The sequence below is a fragment of the Monodelphis domestica genome, chromosome 1, assembly GCF_027887165.1.
Source record: "Monodelphis domestica isolate mMonDom1 chromosome 1, mMonDom1.pri, whole genome shotgun sequence".
NCBI classification, from domain to species: domain Eukaryota; kingdom Metazoa; phylum Chordata; class Mammalia; order Didelphimorphia; family Didelphidae; genus Monodelphis; species Monodelphis domestica.
The window spans coordinates 582,438,883-582,460,151 of record NC_077227.1 but is presented as its reverse complement, the minus strand read 5'-3'; the positions used below and the strand labels follow the sequence as shown (position 1 = coordinate 582,460,151).

At 42.6% G+C, this 21,269-nt stretch overlaps 1 protein-coding gene across 7 annotated transcripts in view; it reads left to right on the top strand.

Moving 5' to 3' along the window:
• Window positions 1–2,175: 2,175 nt before the first annotated feature.
• Window positions 2,176–21,269, top strand: part of FGFR1 (fibroblast growth factor receptor 1) — a 73,647-nt gene continuing 54,553 nt past the window's right edge. For all 7 annotated transcript variants that reach the window (XM_056813525.1, XM_056813524.1, XM_056813523.1 and 4 more), the window contains exons 1-2: window positions 2,176–2,314; window positions 16,882–17,066. In XM_056813525.1, coding sequence (XP_056669503.1) covers window positions 16,976–17,066 — 91 coding nt within the window. In that variant the 5' untranslated portion in view covers window positions 2,176–2,314; window positions 16,882–16,975. The remainder of the gene's footprint in view (window positions 2,315–16,881; window positions 17,067–21,269) is intronic.

The following is a 21,269-nucleotide window of genomic DNA, read 5'->3' as shown; positions in this document are numbered from 1 at the left end:
GGGGAGAGAGGGAAAAAGAGAGTCAGGGATGTAGATTGGAAAGGGAAATGTGGTCCTGGACAACATAGGGGATTAGTATAAGATATGATACCCAAACTGGAAAGGGGAAGACTAGATCAAGACTAGATCAAGGATGGAATAATCCAGTTTGAGGAAAATGTAGAATACTAAAGATGAGTATGGAAAGGTAGGATTGTAGAATTTGAAGCTAGAAAGAACCTTGTCTAGAGATTGTCTAATGCAAAGGGTACTTGAACTTGGCTTTTTTAATGTAGTAACTACCTCAAGATAACTGGTTTCCCTTGAGATTCTATGTGTTTTATTTTATGCATCTTAAAACATTATTTTGATTGGCAATAGTGACAACTCCTAACTGTAATCCCTGTTATTGGGGGAGGCTGAGGCTGATAGCTTGTGCTGGGTAACTCTGAGTAGGACTAAAAACAGGTGTGTGCTGGTAAAAGTTTAACAATCAGCTCTGCAAATGGAAGTTGAGATTTAATGTTTAATCTGTATTATTAACATTTTCTCCATCATTTAGGCAACCAACAAAACAATAAAGCAAAGCCCTGATTTTATAGCATTTGCCAATGAAAGCCAATCTGTGTTCCATGTCTAAAATAAGGCATAATTATTAGTAAAGAGAGTGTCCATTTTAACTACCAGACTGCCTAAGAAAGTCTAGGGAAAATTTTTTTCAAGGTCCCAAAGATGGAGGAGGTTGAAACTTCCATGCCACCTAGTACTGGGATCAAGATTGCTGGGTGGCCACTATACTTCCAGCTTGGGCAAGGCAGGGAAAACCAACTTGAAAAACACAAACAAACAAAAATGTAGGAAGGGGCCCTTAAATTTCCACTGACTCATAAAGGGGTGCTTGACACACACACACTGACATGAAGATTAGAACTCTTGGTCCTGTCCAATCTCCTCATTTTGGAGATGAAGAATATGAAGTAAAATGACTTGCCTAAGGCTACAAAGGAAGAAAGTAGTAGAACCAGGATTTGAACCAACCATCTCTGACCTGGATTCAGGACTCTCCTCATTACACTAAGGCTGGCAAGTAAGGGGCCAGTTGTGAGCTTCCCTGAATGCCAGACCTAGGAGCTTTAACTTTATTCGTTTTTAGTAGGTAATGGGAAGCCAGTGAAGGTTATTTAGTAAGGACATAAGAGCAGTGAAAGGCAGTTACTTTGGCAGCAATGTGAAGTATGCATTGGGCATTTTATGAGTAATTGTCCAGAGGAGGCAATAAAAGCGGGGACTAGGATGCCGGACAGGGGCAGTGTTTGTTCAGATGAAGAGTGCACGGGGGACCTTTTCCACTGAATTCTCCTGGATAAAGGATTTTTCCAAATGGACTCGGAAACCTTGCAAGGCACTGTCCTATGTGGAATGCCCAGACTTCCTAGCTAAGAGAGAACAACTAGACTAACAGAGAAGCTCAGCTTTGGTTTTCCACTCTGCAGCAGTGGTGAAAGGAACTACAAGGCCCAGCAGGCAGCTGCAGGGGGAGTAGGAGGAGAAGGAGGTGGGGACTAGAGGATCGTCTCAGTGAGTGAGGCAGTGAGTGAGCCTTCCAGGCGCAGAGCCTTAAAAGCGCTCCAGTTGGATACGCGGACGGCCGCCGAAGCTGCAACAACAGCAGCCGGGAGAGTAGACTGGGGTTGAGCAAGAGTCTGGACCTAAGCTCAGCCGCAGAACGCCGAGAAGCCAGGGAAGCGTACCTGGATCTCCTTAAGGCAGATTCCAGAGAGGACACAGAGTCCAGGCTTAGTGGATCGAGAGGACTTCGTCTCTCCCCCAACCCCCAACCCCAAAGAGCTGTTGCAGCTGGAGAAGCAACTGTGACTGAAGACTTTTCCTCCTGTCCTGGGGATACATTGGCAGTGCTAACACATACACTCGGATCTGTACCGCAGCAGTAGCCGCCGCCACCACCGTCGCAGCCTGGGCGCGCTGCAGAGCCGGGGCCCCTGCGGGGAGATGGAGCCCGGGCTGCCGAAGGTGTGAGCCGTCCGCAGCCCAGGCTCTCCGGAGGAGGGGGAACAGGGGATCCGGAGACCCCAGGAGGCGGAGGGGAGCGCCCTCCGCCCTCCCCCCCTCCGGCGGGCACCCGCTTCGACCCCATTGTTCCCGCGGGGGCGCAGTGTAGGGGCCGTTCCCGGGACTTGTGCATCGTCTGCGGGACTCTTGTGGCCCCGTGGGCCGGGTTCTGTCCCTGGGGTGGTCAGACAACTTCGGGGACCCGGACTCCCAACCGCTGAAGCTGCGGCCGACTTTCCTCTGGGGAAAAGCAGCCCAGACAGAGGTAAGAGTGCCTAGGGCCCCTCCAAATACGAGGCCGCCTCTCCTTAGCTCGCGAATCTCCTAGCAGGAGAGATCTCCTTCTCTCCTCCAGTAACATCCTCCTAGCGCTCGTTTAAGGACCTGTAACCCTTTGGAGATTAAGCCGATCGGGGTCTCCCCTCTCCTTATCTCCGACTATCCCCCTTTTGTCTCCCCTCCTCTTCCTTCTCCCGCTCATAGTTGTGCGCCCCTACTCCCTCCGCGCCTCTCTTCCAGCTCGGCTCCTCCCGCCGCCCAACTTCTCGACAAACTAGCGCCCGGGGTTTGGGGAGGCTGCCGGGTGTGCAGCCTTCGAGTCAGGGGAAGGGAAAGGGCAGAGGGCGAAGGCTGCCGACCGCTCGGGGGTCTAAGGACAACAGAAAAATTGTGCCTGAATCTTGAGTGTGCTGCATTCCACTCCACCCCTCGTGGTGACTCACCCCAATACTGCAGCAGGTAGCTTGGGTTCGACCCCTGGATCGGACAGATTTCTAATCCCTTCCTCCCACTCCCAGTAAAGACTCGGCCCGGTGTGTGTGCATGTGTATGGGGGGGGTGGGGGCGGGGAGAGATGGTTGGATAGCTTTTCTTCGTTTAGTTTTTAGGGAGGTAGCGAAAGGTGTCGTCACTAAATGGCAAAGAGTCCGTTTTAGGGGAGGGCGAAGAAGGTATTTCCTTTAGGGGAGGGGGGTTATCTTTTCCTACGTAGTATTCCTTAGGGAAGAAGGGAGGGAAGTTGAGGGAAATTGGAAGGAGCCCAATGGACGAATAAGCCCCTGTGTGGGTTGGGGTAGATAGGGGTGGGAGGAGAGAGGAGGAGCGTTCAACTCTCCTAATCTATCTGGATATGGGAGATGAGATGAGAATGTTTTGTCCAGTGCTGTTCACTTTGCAGCAGTGAACCTCACTCTTCTTTCTGGCAAAGGTCCGCCCTGGATTAATTTGCCCCCTGGCCCCTGTGTGGTTTTCTGGAGAGGCGGGCTGGCTAAAAAAGGGGAGGGGGGGCCGGAAACAGTTTCCAGAGTGACACCTTTGTATAGTTTGGCAATCCGTGTAGGCTTCATCCCCCATCCCCCTTTCCTCTCTCACTCAAATGGGCTTGCGGGGGGGGGGGGGGGTGTCGGGGGTGCGGTTTGAAAACCAGTCTGCTTCTGATGGGACCAAAAGCGATTGGCCCATTTACAAAATGTTGCTGTGGTCGCTCTCTCTCTCTCTCTCTCTCTCTCTCTCTCTCTCTCTCTCTCTCTCTCTCTCTCTCTCTCTCTCTCTCTCTCCCTCCCCCCACTTTTAAATTTTTTTAGTTTTCCAGATGTTGCACCAGTGAACCCCATCTGGTTCCATTTCATCCAGTACAGGCAGCTTTGCAAACACAGCGCCTAGCATTTCTCTGTTGCTTTTTATTCCTCTCTCCACCCCCCACCCCCACCCCCAAATACTAAGATCTTTCACTTTACTCAGAGGCCAGGAGCATTTCCTGAGCCTAAGAGATGGATGGGCGTAGGGAGAGAGAGGAAAGGTTCACTTGGACCCTAGGTTACTGGAGCTTCTTTCCAGCATCTTGGGTGGTAAAAATAATTGGAATAAGAGCTTTGGCGTGGTGGGGGGGAGCGGGTTGCTGGAGAGATATTTGGATAAACCACTCTCGAGTCGTAGCCTTCACCTCCTTAGAGAATGATTACGTCGGGACTCAGAGCTGATGCAGATCGAACTCTTCGAAGCCCTAATATTTCACTTTTGTGCTCTGAATGAAAAGAAAACGGGAAAGGTGTCCTGCCCTGTTAGAGCCTGGGTATGGGGACGAGGGGGAGGGGGTCGGGACAGAGGAGAAGAGTTAGCCTGAACTCTTGGCTGCTGCTTCTCGGGATTGCTGGGAAGACCGATTGCCCCTTTCCCATCGAAGGAGCCCCAGGGGGCAGTCCCCCAGCGGTGGCAGTCATGCGTTGCTTTTTCCACTCTTCCTCTGGAAGGCTGGTATGTGACGGTGGCGGCGGCGGGCGCTGGGGGCGTGTGAATGCAGCCAGGTTGAGGTGTTTGCTCTCGCTGCCCCTAGTTTAGTTGGTCTCTGTATTTTTTAAAGTTTGGACTGCAGCCTCTGGAAACTAGTGACTCTGCCCTAGTATTTAAATAACGGTTACCGGTGGAAAAGCAGAGGGAAGGGTGTGTAAGGATGTGTGTTGAATGTGTGTGTGTGTGTATTGTGTGTCCATTTATTAAACTAGGAAAGCTCCTTATGGTCCAAAGTTTAGTGGGGGAGGGAGAGAGGAGACAAACTTCCCTCCTCCCCTCCCTTCTGTCTCTCTTTCAAATTGAAAACACTTCTCTGGTTTCCTTCTCTGGGCGGTAGTTTTGGAGGTTGTAATGAAATCGCACTTTCTCTAGACATGGTAATTAAGGTGACTGTTTCCTCAGCAGATGTGCCCTGCTCCCTGCACCTCCGGACCCAAGGGTTTTTTTTTTGGTATACCGACTGCGCTGCCGCCTCAGGACAATTGGGCGGGTTGCTGCTCTCCCCTCCTGTTCCCGCCCGTCTCTTCCCCCATCACCCCACCACCGGTTCCTCAGCCTTTTTCCACCCCACCCTCCGAGGGTGATTTTACAACCCCGACGAAGTCCCGTTCTGGGGCTTAATTAGCCTACTGGTCAAGACTTGGGTCTCTCTTTACTTTCGGGGAATGGACCAGAAGCATTTGCTGCGAACTTGCCCTTATGGCCTCCTTAATGACTTGTTTACATATTTCCTCCCAGTTAGGGCTGAAGTTTGTCGGGAGCTGCTCCAGCCCCGCGACTTCTAGCACCCGGTCAGCATTCAGTGTACTGGAGAAGCCGGACGCCACTGCGGGCTTGGATTCTTCTCGGGTTGTTACGCAGCTAGCGGCTAACTAGCTCCTCGAAATATTTGTTACGTTAACTCTTAGTCATAGCTATAGCCGAGTGTTATGTCAGTTTTTTAATAGAGATCGTCCAGATCCCCGGGCCACTCCCCATACACGCTCCCTCGCAGCATGCTTAGGCTTTGGGGATGGGGGGAGGTTGGGGTGGCGGGGGCGTGTGGATATGATACACTTTTTGGAGGGAAATGAGCATTCTCCCTGGATATTTTTCACCTACGTTAAAAAGTTTCACAGTGAGCACTTTGAAGTGCTGCTGCAGCTCTAGAATCACGGAACATATGGAATGTTCGAGCTGGAAGGGACCTTAGGGGTCATCCAGTCCAACCCCCTCGTTTAGCTAGTGAAACGCCTGGAGCAAAGACTCGGTCAGAAGCGTAGAAGAACCCAGGAGTATAGGTTGATGCCATTGTCCTACAGATCCTACAGGAAAAGGATTAGAATACATCCAGGCAGCCCTGCGCCTGGGAGGGAAATTTTCCAGTCCATACAACCACTATCCTTTGTCCCTGGTTGCTAATGAGCCCGGGAGAAAAATGAGGGTAGGGGCTTTAGTGCTCTCCATTTGAGAGGACGGGGATCACTGCCAGAGAGGAGGCATTCATTTGGTCACTTAACTTCTGTATGTGTGTTTTCTTTAATTGTATATTTATTTTCCTGTCTAGTTAAAAAAAAATCAATCTATACTAGAGGTTACTGGCAGCTTATATATATAAACTCCCAGTGTTCTCTTTCTCTCCAATGATTGCATATGCGAATATTTTTACATAATTGTTGTCCTACACAAAGTGCTTCTGCTTTTTCCACTTTGCCTTATTTCCCTTAGGCTTTTCCATATTTCTCATTGTATTTGTCAGTCTTTATGGTGCTGATACTGCTAGGGGTAGTGTTCTATTGAACAAATTCAAAAGGTAACTAGATGTCTCAATGGATAGAAAGCTGGGCTTAAGAGTAAGGAAGATCTGAAATCAGATCAGGCTTCAAACAATTTATTAGCTGAGTGACCCTGGGCAAGTTACTTGACCTCTTTTGGCCTCAGTTTTCTTATCTGCAAATGAGAAAATATTTGAAAAGCGCTTTGCACATAGTATGCACTATGAATGTTAGCTATAGCAATAATCATTATTTTAAATAGGATAGCTAAGTTTTCTAAGTCCTAAAATTTGGAAAGGAATTCAGGGGGTCATCTTTTTAGTCTTGCCTATGTTGTTTAGTCATTTTAGTTGTAGTCAACTCTTGGTGACCCCATTTGGGATTTTCTTGGCAAAGATATTAGAGTGGTTTGCTATTTCTTTCTTCAATTCATCATTAGATGAGAAACTAAGGCAAACAGAATTAAGTGACTTGTCCAGGGACACTCAGCTAGTAATTTCCTGAGACTGGATTTGAACTAAGGTCTTCCTCACTCCAGGACTTTATCCATTATGCCACCTAGTTGTCCAGTCCCACCTTTATCTGAGCAGAAATCCCTGACAAAGTAAAGCTTGAAGTTTGAAGAACCTCACCACCACCATCACCACTTGTTTTTATCCATTTTTTTAACCTACTTTACTAAAGCCATTACTTAAGAGAAAGGATAGTTTGGGGGCACTGATAACTGTTGAGGGTCACAGACCACTGAAGCATAGGATTTGGACTCTAAAGAGCCTTAGAGGGCAGATAGGCTAACCCTCCCATTTTTTCAGATGGGGAAACCGAGGCCAAGAAAGTTAAATAACTTGCTCAAGGTCATAGAGAAAGGTCATATAAACAGCAGAGTCCAGTTTTGAGCTGAAGCCTTCTGACTCCAAAGCTAGTATTTCTCTCACTCCTGTCTGCCTCAGCTCTTTGTCCTTATCTTCTATTCCATCTCCATGGGTCAAGATGGTATGAGAGCTTCCTTAGAAAAGTTATAGCTGGGAGCAGCTGGGTGGCTCAGTGGATTGAAAGTCAGGCCTAGAGACAGGAGGTCCTAGGTTCAAATGTGGCCTCAGATACTTCCCAGCTGTGTGACCCTGGACAAGTCACTGAACCCCCATTGCCTAGCCCTCACCACTCTTGCCTTGGAGCCAATACACAGTATTGACTCTGTAAGGTAAGGGTTTATAAAAAAGAAAAAAGTTACAGCTTTCCTTCTGTATTTCTAATCTTAAACCTATTGCAGCTTGAGGGAAAGGAGGTAGACTAAACTAACTCAAGGGGCTTGTTCTGGAAAGGTTTGAGCTGATGAGATGAGTTAACTTCCTCTTGGGGAACTAATCTTGTATTTCTCTTCCCAAGGGCTGTATATGAGATCCAAATGTAATATAGTGAGTAGTCCTGGGGCTATAGGTATTAAAGGGACTCCATCCCTATCATTTTAGATAAGATTCTAAGGATTCCAAAGAAGATTTAATAGCCAGCTTGCTTTGTTTTTTCAAGATCTCATCTACTCTAGCCATGAATATTTTGGCTCCTTCTCCTTGTGCAAAAATGTAAAATATACTGTATTTGTCTTTTTTTTTGTAAGAACTCTAGCTGTAGCCTAGTACATAGAATCAGAAAAACCATTGGGTTCAAGTTCCACATTTGTTATATATTGTTCTATGTAACCCCAGAACAATTGAACGTTTTACTGTCTCTAAGCTACTCTCATATAATAAATAGGAGACCAAGTATCAGTCTATACTGGTAGAGAGATTTTTGTCCTTAGGATCTCCCTACAATTAATAAAATCACATACTTGTGTTTTGTTTTGTTTTACAGGGGAGGAGGGGAGGAATAACTCTAACCAGGTAGCTATGTGGTAAAGTCTGTGGGCCCAGATTTAGGAAGTCCTCACTTCAAATCACTATTCCAATCCGACCTCAGGCACTTCCTAGCTGTGTGATTGGGCAAGTCGATTAAATGCTTTTGGCCTCAGTTTCCTTATCTGTAAGATGAGGCTAAGAATAACCCCTACCTCCCAGGGTTGTTTTGAGGATCAGAGGAGATAACTGTAAAGCATTTAGCATAGTACCTGGTACATAGTGAGTGTTATAAAAATGTTAGCTATCATCATCATCATCATCATCATCATCATCATCATCATCATCACCTTCCCAGATATAGTCTAAATAGTTTTAGCCCAGATCCTGGCCTTTAGAGAGAGATTACTTCATTTGGCCCTAGGATATGGCAGAGCATCTTGTGTTTCTTTTATTATTGTTCCTATTTTTATATACATATTTTATCCCAAGCCTCATTGTGGTATAGAGGTGACCTTGCATCAAAGACTATTCCAAGGGAGCACAAGTCCTAGCAAGTCCTACAAGCTGGAAAAGCTTCAAAAGGCTTAGTGATGAATTATTGTTCTGTTGTCCATGGGCCAACTTGCCAAATTCAAAGAGACTTAACACCAAAATAATAGTTGCCCAATGATGATTTTTTTTTCTCTGCCATATCCATTAGAAAAGCAGTGAAGTACTGAGAAAGAATGGTTTAGGTCAGGATCTGAATTCAAATTCTGCCTTTGAAGTTTACCACTTGTGGGACTAAGAGGGATTACTTTGGTTAAACCAGATGGCCACTTTAGTCCCTTCTAACTCTCACTTCTGTGAAGTCACTTAAGCTCCCTGGGCCTTATTTGTAAAATGAGGGAGTGCAGCTCAATAGTATCTAATGTTCCTCCTAGCTCTTAACTCATGACTAAATGTGAAGGGGTTGCAATCTGTGTTGGTAGAAAAAATATCCACACTGAGAAAAATAGAGCTCTTTGAAGCATTGATGTAAGTATTTCTTCCCAAGGACATTTGGACCTTGTTTGTACAAAATCTTAAGAAAAATATTAGGATTTCCCTTGGGTTAAACAAAAATTTTGCAAGCTGAACTGCATAATCTCTTTCAAATGTTTGTTAAATGTTCACATCAACCACTCCCTAGACTGAGTTTTTTCCCCTATTCGCTTTTGGGAAAGGTGACCATTTTTCATAAGAACATGGAAACACAGATCTATAGCCAAAAAGGGCCTTCCTTAATAGGCCATCTAATCTACCCTCTTCATTTCACAGATGAGGAAACTGAGGCCCTGCAGGGCAAAGTGAGGTCCCTTCCAGCTGTAGGCTTTTGATTCTCTGACTTTGTCTAAAGACTCATAACCAGTGTCAGAGTCAAATTTGAACTCAGGGCATCTGACTTCAAACGTAGTGCTTCTTTTGCTTTTATTTGTAAGCAAAAAGGTTTATACCTCTGAATCTAGGAGGCCAATCTTTTCATGCCTCTTGTCCTGCAGGACTAAGGAAGTTATGAGAATTTCTATCTTTGTAATTTCTAGCTCCACAGTCTAGAAGAATTATGACAGTGTAAACTTGAGACTTTGGATTGTGCTACTCTGAAACATACTTTATCTCTGGAGAAAGAAAGAAAGAAAGAAAGAAAGAAAGAAAGAAAGAAAGAAAGAAAGAAAGAAAGAAAGAAAGAAAGAAAGAAAGAAAGAAAGAAAGAAAGAAAGAAAGAAAGAAAGAAAGAAAGAAAGAAAGAAAGAAAGAAAGAAAGAAAGAAAGAAAGAAAGAAAGAAAGAAGGAAGGAAGGAAGGAAGGAAGGAAGGAAGGAAGGAAGGAAGGAAGGAAGGAAGGAAGGAAGGAAGGAAGGAAGGAAGAGAAAGAAAGAAAGAAAGAAAGAAAGAAAGAAAGAAAGAAAGAAAGAAAGAAAGAAAGAAAGAAAGAAAGAAAGAAAGAAAGAAAGAAAGAAAGAAAGAAAGAAAGAATTTTAAGCCAGTTCTCATCAGCCATCTTTCCTAAATGTCGTAGTTCATATTTTCTGCCAGTACCCATTGGTAGTCGCAGAACCAACTTCAAGAAAGTCATAGTATTGTGAAGTATTAGATCTGGAAGAACATGATATTATCTGTACGTTTTCTGTTCTAGACAGATATTTGACCTGAGGAAATGGAAGGCCAAAGAGCTAGAGGGATTTTCCCAATTAGTGGCAAAGCCAAAACCAGCACTTAGTGTCCAGATTTCCTGATTCTTTATCTACTGGAGTACCTGAGAATAACCTGAGAGTGGTGTGCCAAAGGAGTCTTCTCCTTTCTCAGATGTTTCCCCAAGATCTTCAACCAGTTCATCTTTCTTTTACTGAGTTGTGACCTTCTTCAACTGGGACAGAATCATAAATTGATATCATAGTGACAGAAGAGTCCTTAATAGATCATCTCTTTCGTCTCCTCCCCTGCTGCTTTTTGAGATAAAACCTCATTCTCTACTCATCATATCTAGATTCTTTGGCCTAATCAAAATCTGACTTAAGAAGTTTGGGGAATGTGGCAAGAATTGTAGAAACTGAAAATAAGGGACCCTTGATCTGTATTGTATGTCCCTTAGGAACAAAGTAGCCTTTTTCACAATGGCTGGGTAAGCCAGTTTTAAGTTGCTTCTTAGGAAAGCATCTTCAAACAATTATGTACTACAGAGAAAGCTTTTATAAGAAACCAGATTTTCCAAAAAGGTTTTTAAGAATTCATTAGAGGGGCAACTGGGTGGCTCAATGGATTGAGAGGCAGGCCTAGAGATGGGAGATCCTAGGTTCAAATTTGGCCTCAGACACTTCCTAGCTGTGTGACCCTGGGCAAGTCACTTAACCCTCATAGGCTAGCCCTTACCACTCTTCTGCCTTAGAACCAATACACAGTATCGATTCTAAGATGGAAGGTAAGGATTTTAAAGGGGAGGGGGAAGAATTCATTAACTAATGCAAAATGGAGAAGATGGTATAAAGGAGATGATGAAAGGTTTTGGGTCCCTTCAAAGAGAAGGAAATATGTTATATAGAATAAGTGTTAGTCGCAGAATTTGGAGGAATCTGCTGATATTTAACACCTGTGTATCCAGGATAAATCATTTAACCTCAATATTCTCATCTATAAAATGGAGATAATGATACTTTTACTACCCACTTCACAAGACTGTTGTGAGACTCAAATGAGATGACATTTAAAGCACTTTGGTAGCCAAAGTGCTTTATGAGTTATTACAAAGGTTACATTATGATAATCTTCATATCTCTCCTTTCATAACAATTAACCCTGGATGTTGGTGGTAGGATATGTGTCTGCCCAACCATGTTATATTTGAAGGTGTTAAAGAGTAATGGAAGCAATGCAAAACAAATCTAATGGATTTAATATATAGCCCTTATGAGGTTAACTTCTCAAATAATTTTCCTAATTTCTAGACCAGCATCCTTCTTTAATAGATAAGGAAATGGAGGACTACAGAGGCCAAGTGATTTCCCTAAGGTCACACAGTTTGTTTCCTCCAGTCTCCATTTTTTAAATCCTTACTTTCTGTCTTAGTAACAACTCTAAGCAAAACATCATCAACAGCAACAACAACAACAACAACAAAAAACAGAATGAAATTTCAACACATTAATCTTGAATCCCCATTCTGGTCTCTGGCGACAGCTTCAAATGGTACACCTTTTTCATCACCACCATAAAACCACCTCAGCACCCATTCCTTTCCCTCAGCAGTCTTTAAACCTGCATGAATCTTCAGGCACACTATCTGAAACAGATCTACCTTCTCAGTAACAGCCATAAGACAAAAGGGCAAGGCAATTGGGGTTAAGTGACTTATCCAGGGTTAAGTGACTTATCCTGGGTCACAAATCAGACCAAATTTGAACCCAGGACCTCCTGAATCCAAGACTGGTGCTTTATCCATTGTGCCACCTTGCTGCTATCTTCTCTCCATTTTTAAAGTTGAACTTGAGGAAAATGAAATTTGGACTCTTTGGGAGACACTCTGCCTTCTTCATCTCAAGGATGGCAGGAGATATTGTGGCAACCTTGTGGTCATTTCTGGACCTATGGGAGAGAGGGGAGTAATATAATTTGAGCTGTGATTTTGCAGTGCGTACTAAATCTCTGGGTCTAGACAGCTTGAGTTTAACATCTAGCCTCTGACACTACTAAATATGTGAGCAGAGGCAGGACACAACCACTTGGGTCCAGGCAGCTCTCTAAGACCATGAATTTTAGAACAGGTGCTGATGTGCATTGGGAAAGGGAGTTCTCTCTTTAAGAAATTGCCTTGAAGCTATGAAATCATAATTTCCAAACAAACAAACAACCTGTGTATGGGGTAAGGTAGCATTCCTGTAGCTGGGGCTGTGGTTTGAAGGTCAGACTTTCTCTTCTACATCTAAAATGGAAGATCAGTAAGAGAACTCCTCCCGAAATGCCTGGAACATGGAGCTTCCACTGGGATCAGGGAATAGAGAATCAGAAGGAAGAGTTCTGCTGAATGATTCTCAGTAGTTTACTACCTGTTGTGAAATGAACTGATGTTGTGAAGAGTGGGGGCAGATGTGTGTGTGTGAGTGTGGGTGAGAGAGAGAGAGAGAGAGAGAGAGAGAGAGAGAGAGAGAGAGAGAGAGAGAGAGAGAGAGAGAGAATATACAAGCGAGCATGCTCACCCACTCCTGTGCTCACTCAAGAGAACAGGCACCCGAAGCCAAGAATTCATGGAGTCTGCTGCCAGCCAGCACTGACTCATTTGCAGGGGGCCCAGCCCGGCTCAGGGGGAGAAGCAAGGTCACTGTATCACAGGAGGGCATATTCCAGGGAAGTGGATTCTCTAAATAATTTAGATGGCTTCTCAGAGCCTTTAGGATGAAAGCCATCTGGTTGTATATAAATGTGTATGTGTTTGTGTGTGTGTTCCTGTGTAGCATAGAGGATTGAGTACCAAACCTGGGCTGGGGAAGACAAGAATTCAAATCCTGATTTAGATACTTAGTTTATGCTACTCTGAGCAAGTCACTTAACCTTTGGCTCTATCAGTTTCCTCATCTGTAAAATGGGAATAACAATAGCCTTTACCAAAGTACATTGCTGTATGTATAACTATGTCTCTACTTTATCTATCTATCTCTCTATATATATCCATATATAACTAGAGATATAAATATATAACTATATCCTGCTGATAGATAGATATAGAAATGGATGGATCGATGAATAGATGGATAGATAGAAAGATAGAATGACAGAACCTACCTAGTACCCATAAGGCCTATTGTTTTCAACATTTAATGGCAATGAGTTTACTTCAGAGAAGTTCAGTTGCTTTTGACTTTCCTATTTGGAAAATCTAGAAGGAAAGTCAGAGAGGTGGTATTTTTGCTTTTTGACCAAGAGCCAACAATGAGCCATCCTTGAGTCATGCCTTTACTTCGCAGGACTCCCCAATTAGGCAGATAGCAGAGGATAGTGGAAAGGGCATTGAGTTTATACTCAGAAGACTTAGGTCAGAGTAGTAGTGGTGAGATTTTGGGGATGTTATTTCCCACCTCTGAGCCTGAGTTGTCTCATTTATAAAATGAGGGAGATGGTCTAGATGGCTTCCAAAGATCCTTCCAGTTCCTATGTGTCTCCCTAGTCATCCTTTGCACTCTCTTTTATTTTTAAGCTCATCCTATAATTCCATGGTAATATCTGTCTAAGAAAGTTGTCTTTTGGGGGCAGCTGGGTAGTTCAGTGAATTGAGAGCCAGGCCTAGAGATGGGAGGTCCTGGGTTCAAATTTGGCCTCAGATATTTCCTAGCTGTATGACCCTGAGCAAGTCATTGCCTAGCACTTACCACTCTTCTACCTTAGAATCAATACACAGTAGTTATTCTAAGGTGGAAGGTAAGGGTTTAATTTTTTTTTTTTTTTAAGAAGTCTTTGGTAGCCAGAAGGGTTTGAGACTCTTCTGTTATATGAGTGCCTGGTAGTTTCTTCCTTATTCATAGGATCGTAAAATCTTAAAACCAAAAGAAATGTTTAGGCCTAGGAGGAATCTAGGAATTCTCATTTTATAAATGAAGAAACCAAGGTCAAGAGTGGTAAACAAGAGTGGTAAAATGACTTCATAGGATCACAGGATTTAGGGCTAGAAGAGATCATGTATGTCTACTTCCTCACTTTAGCAATAGGGAATCAAGGCTTCAAAGGAAAAAAAAATTTAATGACTTGCTTACGGGGCACAATGGATAGAATGCTAGGCCTGCAGTCAGGAGGACATGGTTCAAATCTGGCCTTGGACATTTCGTTAGGCAAATCACTTAATCCTAATTGCTTACTCCTTACTACTCTTCTGACTTAGAACCAAGACTTAGTATTGATCCTGAAACAGAAGGTAAGGGTTTAAAAAAATGGCTTTTCTAAGTTTACACAGATATCTAAATTAGAACCCAGGACTTTTTACTGCCAACTAGTGCTCTTTTCTCTCCACCATGCTTTCTGTATTCATCATCACTAGTGGAGCTGGCTTTCTGAATGAACTTTGATTAGTAGTAGTAATAATAATAATAATAAGTAGTAATAATAATAGTAGTAATAATAATAATACAAATATATTTTATCCTCAATACCCCCAGGAGGTAGGTACTATTATCCCCATTTTTCTTTTTCTATTTAAAAAAAATTTTTTTAACCCTTACCTTCTGTCTTGGAGTCAATACTGTGTATTGGCTACAAGGCAGAAGAGTGGTAAGGGTTAGGCAATGGGGGTTAAGTGACTTGCCCAGGGTCACACAGCTAGGAAGTGTCTGAGGCCAGATTTGAACCTACGACCTCCTGTTATTATCCCTATTTTTCAAATGAGGAAATTGAAATTAAGCAGCTTGCCCAGGGTCACAGAGTATCTAAGGCTAGATTTGAATTCTGTGCTTTCTGACTCCAGGTCTAGTGATATACCTAGCTACTGCTATTCTGTTTTCTCCATTCATCACCACCAATAGAGTTGACTTTCTAAGTAAATTATTGTAATAATAATAATGAAAATAAATAACCTTTGTATTTGACTTTAAGGTTTATAAAGCCCTTTACATATTTATTTGATCGTTATAACAACCCTGGGAAGTAGATCTATTATTATCTTAATTTTACAGAAATTTTTTTCTGTATAGACAATTTACAGAATTTGGCAGATATAGGTTAAGTGACTTGCCCAGAGTCACACAACTAATAAAGGTCCAAGGCTAGATTTGAACTCAGTTCTTCCCCTAGATTCCAGGTCTAGAATTCTATCCACTGCAAAACCTCGTAATTAAGATCATCATTAGGATTCTTGTGATTCTCTAATGTCCCACCCCACCTCCTTCTCCTGAAAAAGTTTGTAAAGCTTTTGACCAAGTGATATTCAGCCAAGATGGGAGATCATCTATGTGGCGCTGAATTTCCTGGAATTCTGGCTTTATAGGCAACTCTCTTGAGGTCTCTTTGGTGCTATATTCAAAACAAAACATCAAATATAATCTATAAATTTTATAAGTAATATATTTAAATGTATATATGCACACATTTATATGTATATAGACAATGTGTACACACACACACACTGTGTGTGACCCTGGGCAAGTCACTTAACCCTGATTGCCTAACCCTTACGCTCTTCTGCCTTAGAATCAATACTTCGATGGTGTCATGTATAGACTCGGGTACATACATACACGTTATTGGGCAGAGAGGTGGCTCAGTGGATAGACTGCCTGACTTGAAATTAAGAAGACCTGAATTGAAATGTGACCTCACTTCCCAGCTGTGTGTCCCTAGACAATTTGCTTAACTCTGCTTACCTCAGTTTCCTCATCTGAACTAGAAAAGCAAATGGCCAACCACTTCAGTATCTTCACCAAGAAAGCCCCAAATGGAGGGGGCAGCTGGGTGGTTCAGTGGATTGAGAGCCAGGCCTAGAGATGGGAGGTCCTAGGTTCAAATCTGGCCTTAGACACTTCCCAGCTGTGTGACCCTGGGCAAGTCACTTGACCCCCATTGCCTAGCCCTTACCACTCTTCTGCCTTGGAGCCAATACATAGTAATGACTCTGAGACGGAGGGTAAGGGTTTAAAAAAAAAAAGGCCCCAAATGGGACACAAAGAGTCAAACATGACTGAAAATGACTAATCAACAATGTATATGTATAGTGCATAGTATACATTCTAGATACATTGTGGATACACTGTGTCTATATATATATATGCACACACATAGTAGATATTATATACACTTATTCTGTAGATACTATATGTATGTATATTTGCACAGTCTCTATAATATGTATCCTTATACTGTATACACTGTGTCTATAGATGTCTGTTCTTATATATACATAGTATCGACATAGCATACATCCGTGTGTGTGTGTGTGTGTGTGTGTGTGTGTGTGTGTATTGTGTTCAGACTGGGTCGGCATGGTGCTTGCTGTACACTATAATCCAAGCCACTGGAAAGGCAGAGGCTGGTGCATCTCCGAAACTCAGGAGTTTTGAGCTGCAGTGGGCTATTCAGAGGCCATGGACTAAGTTCAGGACCCATGTCTCCCATGTCTTGAACCCCTGGGAGCAGGGCGCAAATGTTATGGCCTAAGGAGGGTTAAAAAAAACCCACATTAGAAACAAAGTGGGTCAAAGCCCCCGTGTTTCCATTCCCGGTGGGAATGGGCTACTTCCAGTCAGGGCAAGATAAAAAGACTTTTTAAGGGGGAAAAAATGTCCAATGCCTAAACTCTAGTATCAGGACAGAATAACTACCCGAATCCACCATGTCTTAATAAATTATCCCTTTAAGTGTAGCTTGGAGAAAATGAAACATAGTTTAGGGACACCCCCACCCCGTACTAAGATTTTCTTCTCTACCTGTTGTTCTCTCATCACTTTCTGATCTTCCTTCCCACAGGGATACCTGGAGAAGGCGGGTCAAGCCCAAGGATCGGGTAGAGTCCCCATGGAGGTGTGGAGCCTTGTCACCGATCTATAACTGCAGAACTGGGATGTGGAGCTGGAAGGGCCTCCTTTTCTGGGCTGTGCTGGTCACAGCCACACTCTGCACTGCCAGACCAGCCCCAACCTTGCCTGAACAAGGTAAGGGAAAGAACGACCTGGGGCCAGCCGGGAAAGACCTGTGGGGCTTCTGGTCTCAAATATAATCGATTGCTCAGGAATATGGGATCTCAGCGTTTAACCTCTGGTAATGACCTAAGGAGGGTTGGAGACAGAGATCTTCAGATTTATTAAGGAGAAGCAGTCTCAGGGCTGAGAGCGGGTCTTGTGTTCTTTGGGGGAGAATGGTGTAGCATCGGAGCTATAGTCAATCATGCTCCTGGGGCTGGAGACCTGGGAGAAGTATACAGTGGTGTGTGGATATGGCGGTGTGGTAGGGGCTGTGCCCTTTACAGTCCTGCCCCTGAAGGGGGAAAGTCCTGGTTGGTGTTTTTGAAGTCAGCTTAACTTGTCTAAGAGATGTGCAAACATTTTAAAGTTCTGAATGAGATCAAAGTATCAATGGGAGTCAAGTTCTGATTGTCAGACCTGCAAACGAATGAATGTTATGAATGCTGATGCAGAATTCAGCTCAAATGAGGTGGGACTTTGGTCCAACCCATTCCCTTTCTCTTTTTGTGATGTGGAAGCTTTTTGGAAACATTTGCCTAAAGGAAAGAACTTCATAAAGTGAACAGCAGTTTGGGTTGAATACCTGATGGCCAGCCTGTCAGGGCTACAGATTGCATGCTCACAGACATACTTGCTGACTATTTTGGGACACAGAGAAGCATGAAGTAACTCAGACCAAGAATCTCCATAACCCAATGGGAGTAATGAGCTCTATGGGACTGGTGTCAATCTGCCAGCAATCACTAGAAAGTGGACTTTTAAAAAGAGAGAGAAAAAAAGGATGGGGCAGCTAGGTGGCTCAGTAGATAAAGAACCAGGCTTGGAGATGAGAGGTCCTGAATTCAAATTTGGTCTCAGATACTTCCTAGCTGTGTGACCCTAAACAAGCCACTTAATCCCTATTGCTTAGCCCTTGCTGCTCTTTTGCCTTAGAATCAAATTGTAGTATCAATTTTAAGACAGAAGGAAAGGGTTTTAAAAGAGAATAGTCCAGGGAACTGCTGAGAAATGAAAATTATAGAGATTGTGGGAGCAGATATTAAAGCTAGTGGTTCTCAAGAGGTCTTTTAGAACTAAGATTCAGGTATGTTCACTACTAGTTGGGTCTATTTGTGACCCTCTGGCTGCTTATCATTGCACAGAAAATTAGCAAACAGTTTGAAAGGATTCAATTAGTTCTTGTATGCACATGAACTGATCATTGCTTTTGGACATACCATAGATTTCATGGAATCAGCTGATTAAGGTTTCTGACAAGTGCCCCAATTATGTATATGCTTCTTTTCTTGAATAATGCTCTGAAACATATATAACATATCATTGTCAAGTACATGTATCAGATACCTGTCTATGGTGCTTTGCAAGACTCTGTACAAACCTAGAATTGGAAGCAGCTAGATGGCACAGTGAAGAGAGTACTGGGCTCAGTCAGGAAGACCATGTATTAGATATGTGACCCAGGAAAGTCATTTAACTCTGCCTTGGTTTCCTCATCTATAAAATGAGCTGGAGAATGAAATGCAAACTGCTCCAGTATCTTTTGTCCATAAAACCCCAAATAGGGTCATGAAGAGTCAAATAGAACTGAAAAAACTATACAAAGTCAGACATACGTACTCAGAACCCCAATGCCAAGGGGCTTACAGTCTAAGACAACACTGGAGAAGACAGATATAAATAATATCCACATGGACCAACATCAAATATATCAGTCAAATACAGTATATATACTGTGCATTTAGTGGAAGGTGAATGGAGAGGGAGTCTTAGTAAATTTTATAAGTTTAAGATAGGAGGTTTCATCAAAAAAAAGCCTTCCCTCTTTTTTCTTGAGAGAAATTTATTTGCTTGCTTGAATGATGGTAGAAGAGTGAAATTAATTTGTGTTTGTGTAGTAGGTAAGAGATGAAAAAGGGAGCATAGGGACATTTCAGCATTTTTGTCATTGGAATATTCCTGGTACATTATCCCAAAGGTTGTATCTCCTATTTCCTGTCTCCCTCACTTGATTGTAAGTTCCTCCAGAAAAAGAGCCCTATATGTTATGTAGCAAGCTATATGCACATAGTTGGAAGCTTGATATTTTATTGATTTGAATAGCATGTTTCTTTCAAAAAGGGTCAGAGACTAGAGTTGGAAGATTATCCAAAATGGAGGTCTTTAGTAATGTACTTGGAAGGAGAAGAGGAAGGGCGTCTAGCAAAAACCTTTGAGGCAAAACATACTTTTGGGACATAGTCTCTCCTTCTACAATTAAATTTGAAGTTCACATTGGTGATTGGCTGGGTCATTCAGGTGGTTCCCTATTTTATTTGCTTGAGAGGGTACCCAAAAGCAGAAGGTACTCAAACTCTGTCCCTGGGAAACTAGGGGGCCCAGGATGTACTATCTCCAGTGTTTAGCCCAGTGCCTGACTTGTAGAAGGCACTTATTTAATAAATGCTTATTGACTTACCAAATCTGACCCACCCAGTTTTATGGTTTTCATTCAATAGGCTATCAACTGATGGGAAGAATCACCTACCATGGATCAAAATCTATCCTATGACTAAAAAGATAACACTGTTACAGGTCCAGAATCAAACATTAAGCATCTCCAATGATGTATGCTAGAGCTAATGTCTTGTACGTGAAATTTTTTAAAAATCACCTTAAGAAGTATTAAGGTTGGGGAGCCAGCTAAGTAGTACAGTAGATAGAGCAACAGTCCTGGAGTCAGGAGGGCCTGAGTTCAAATCTGACCTCATATCCTAGTTATGGGACTGAGAGCAGGTCACCTAACCCTGGTTGACTAGCTCTTGCTGCTCGTCTGTCTTAGAAATGATACTAACACAGAAGGTAAAAGTTTAAAAGAGGAAATATTAAGGTGGGGAAGGTCAATCGATTAATAAACATTTATTAAGAGCCTACTATGTGCCAGGCACTGTGTTACACACTCAGAATACAAAGAAAGGTATAAATAATTCCTGTTCTCAATGAGCTTGCAGTCTAATGGAAGAACAAACCAATATAAACACATTATATACAGGATAAATTGCAAAGAAGACCCATGCTATCTTATGGAGGTGATAGTTCCCCTAGTATTCTGCTCTGATCGTTTCTGAGTACAACCCTTTAGGAAGAACAGTGATGAGTTGGAGTACCCAGAGGAGGTTGACCACAATGATGAAAAGGACCAAAGTTCATGCCTTGTACAAATCAATTGAAGGAACTACTGAAGATGCTTCACCTTGAGAAGAAAGTATTTGTAGAAGAAGTGGTACTGTTTTTGAGTATTCAAAGGGCTATCATGTATAGGAAGGATTAGACTTGTCCTTGGACCACAGAGGGTAGACCCAGAAGTAATGGGTAGAACTTCTAGAGAGGCTGATTGAAGTTTGATGTAATTTTAAGGAACTTTTTCTAACAATGAGAGCCATCCAAAAAGTAGAATAGAATGGGCTACGTTAGGAGAGGGCTTTTCCTTATAGTCAGATTTCAAGCAAATGTTGGATGATGACTTGTCTGAGAAATTATAAAAGTGATTCTTTTTCATACATGGGTCAAATAAGGTATGATAGCTTCTGAAGACTAGCCCAAGGTCTTTGATTTTCAGTATCTTGGCCAAGTTCATATAAGATAATTGGTGTTCATTTCCTATTATAATGATTATTACAAATTAAAATACTTGAAGAGTTAAGTAAAGAGATAAGTAAAAGTATTCATAACCATTACCTTAGTGAAACAAACATTAAAAAACTTTGTTCCAATACCAAACCCCAACTATTGGAGGAATACCAATATGGCAATAGCTATCTCCATTTTAGGACTACTTGGAGAGACCTTAATCAGTGTCCGTTATGTTAAAAAAAAATGTTTAAATGATTCCACAGTTCTGGAAAAATTACAAAAGCATTTACAAACAAGATGAAACAACTTTTAGAAAATTATAAACTGTTAATAAAACATAATCAAATAAACATATAAAAGAAAGAATAAAAGTCTTTTAAAACCCTTAGCATTTAACAAAATACAATAGAACCAAATGAAGGCCATTAAGTGAAAAATGGTTTTGTTCTGTATTTACTTCCAAATCTGTCTAAAGTTCTATTACCTCTGTTTTGTTTGTTTGTTTTTACTACATATATTTATTTAAATGAACAGCTAGGTGGCACAATGGATAAAACACTGGGC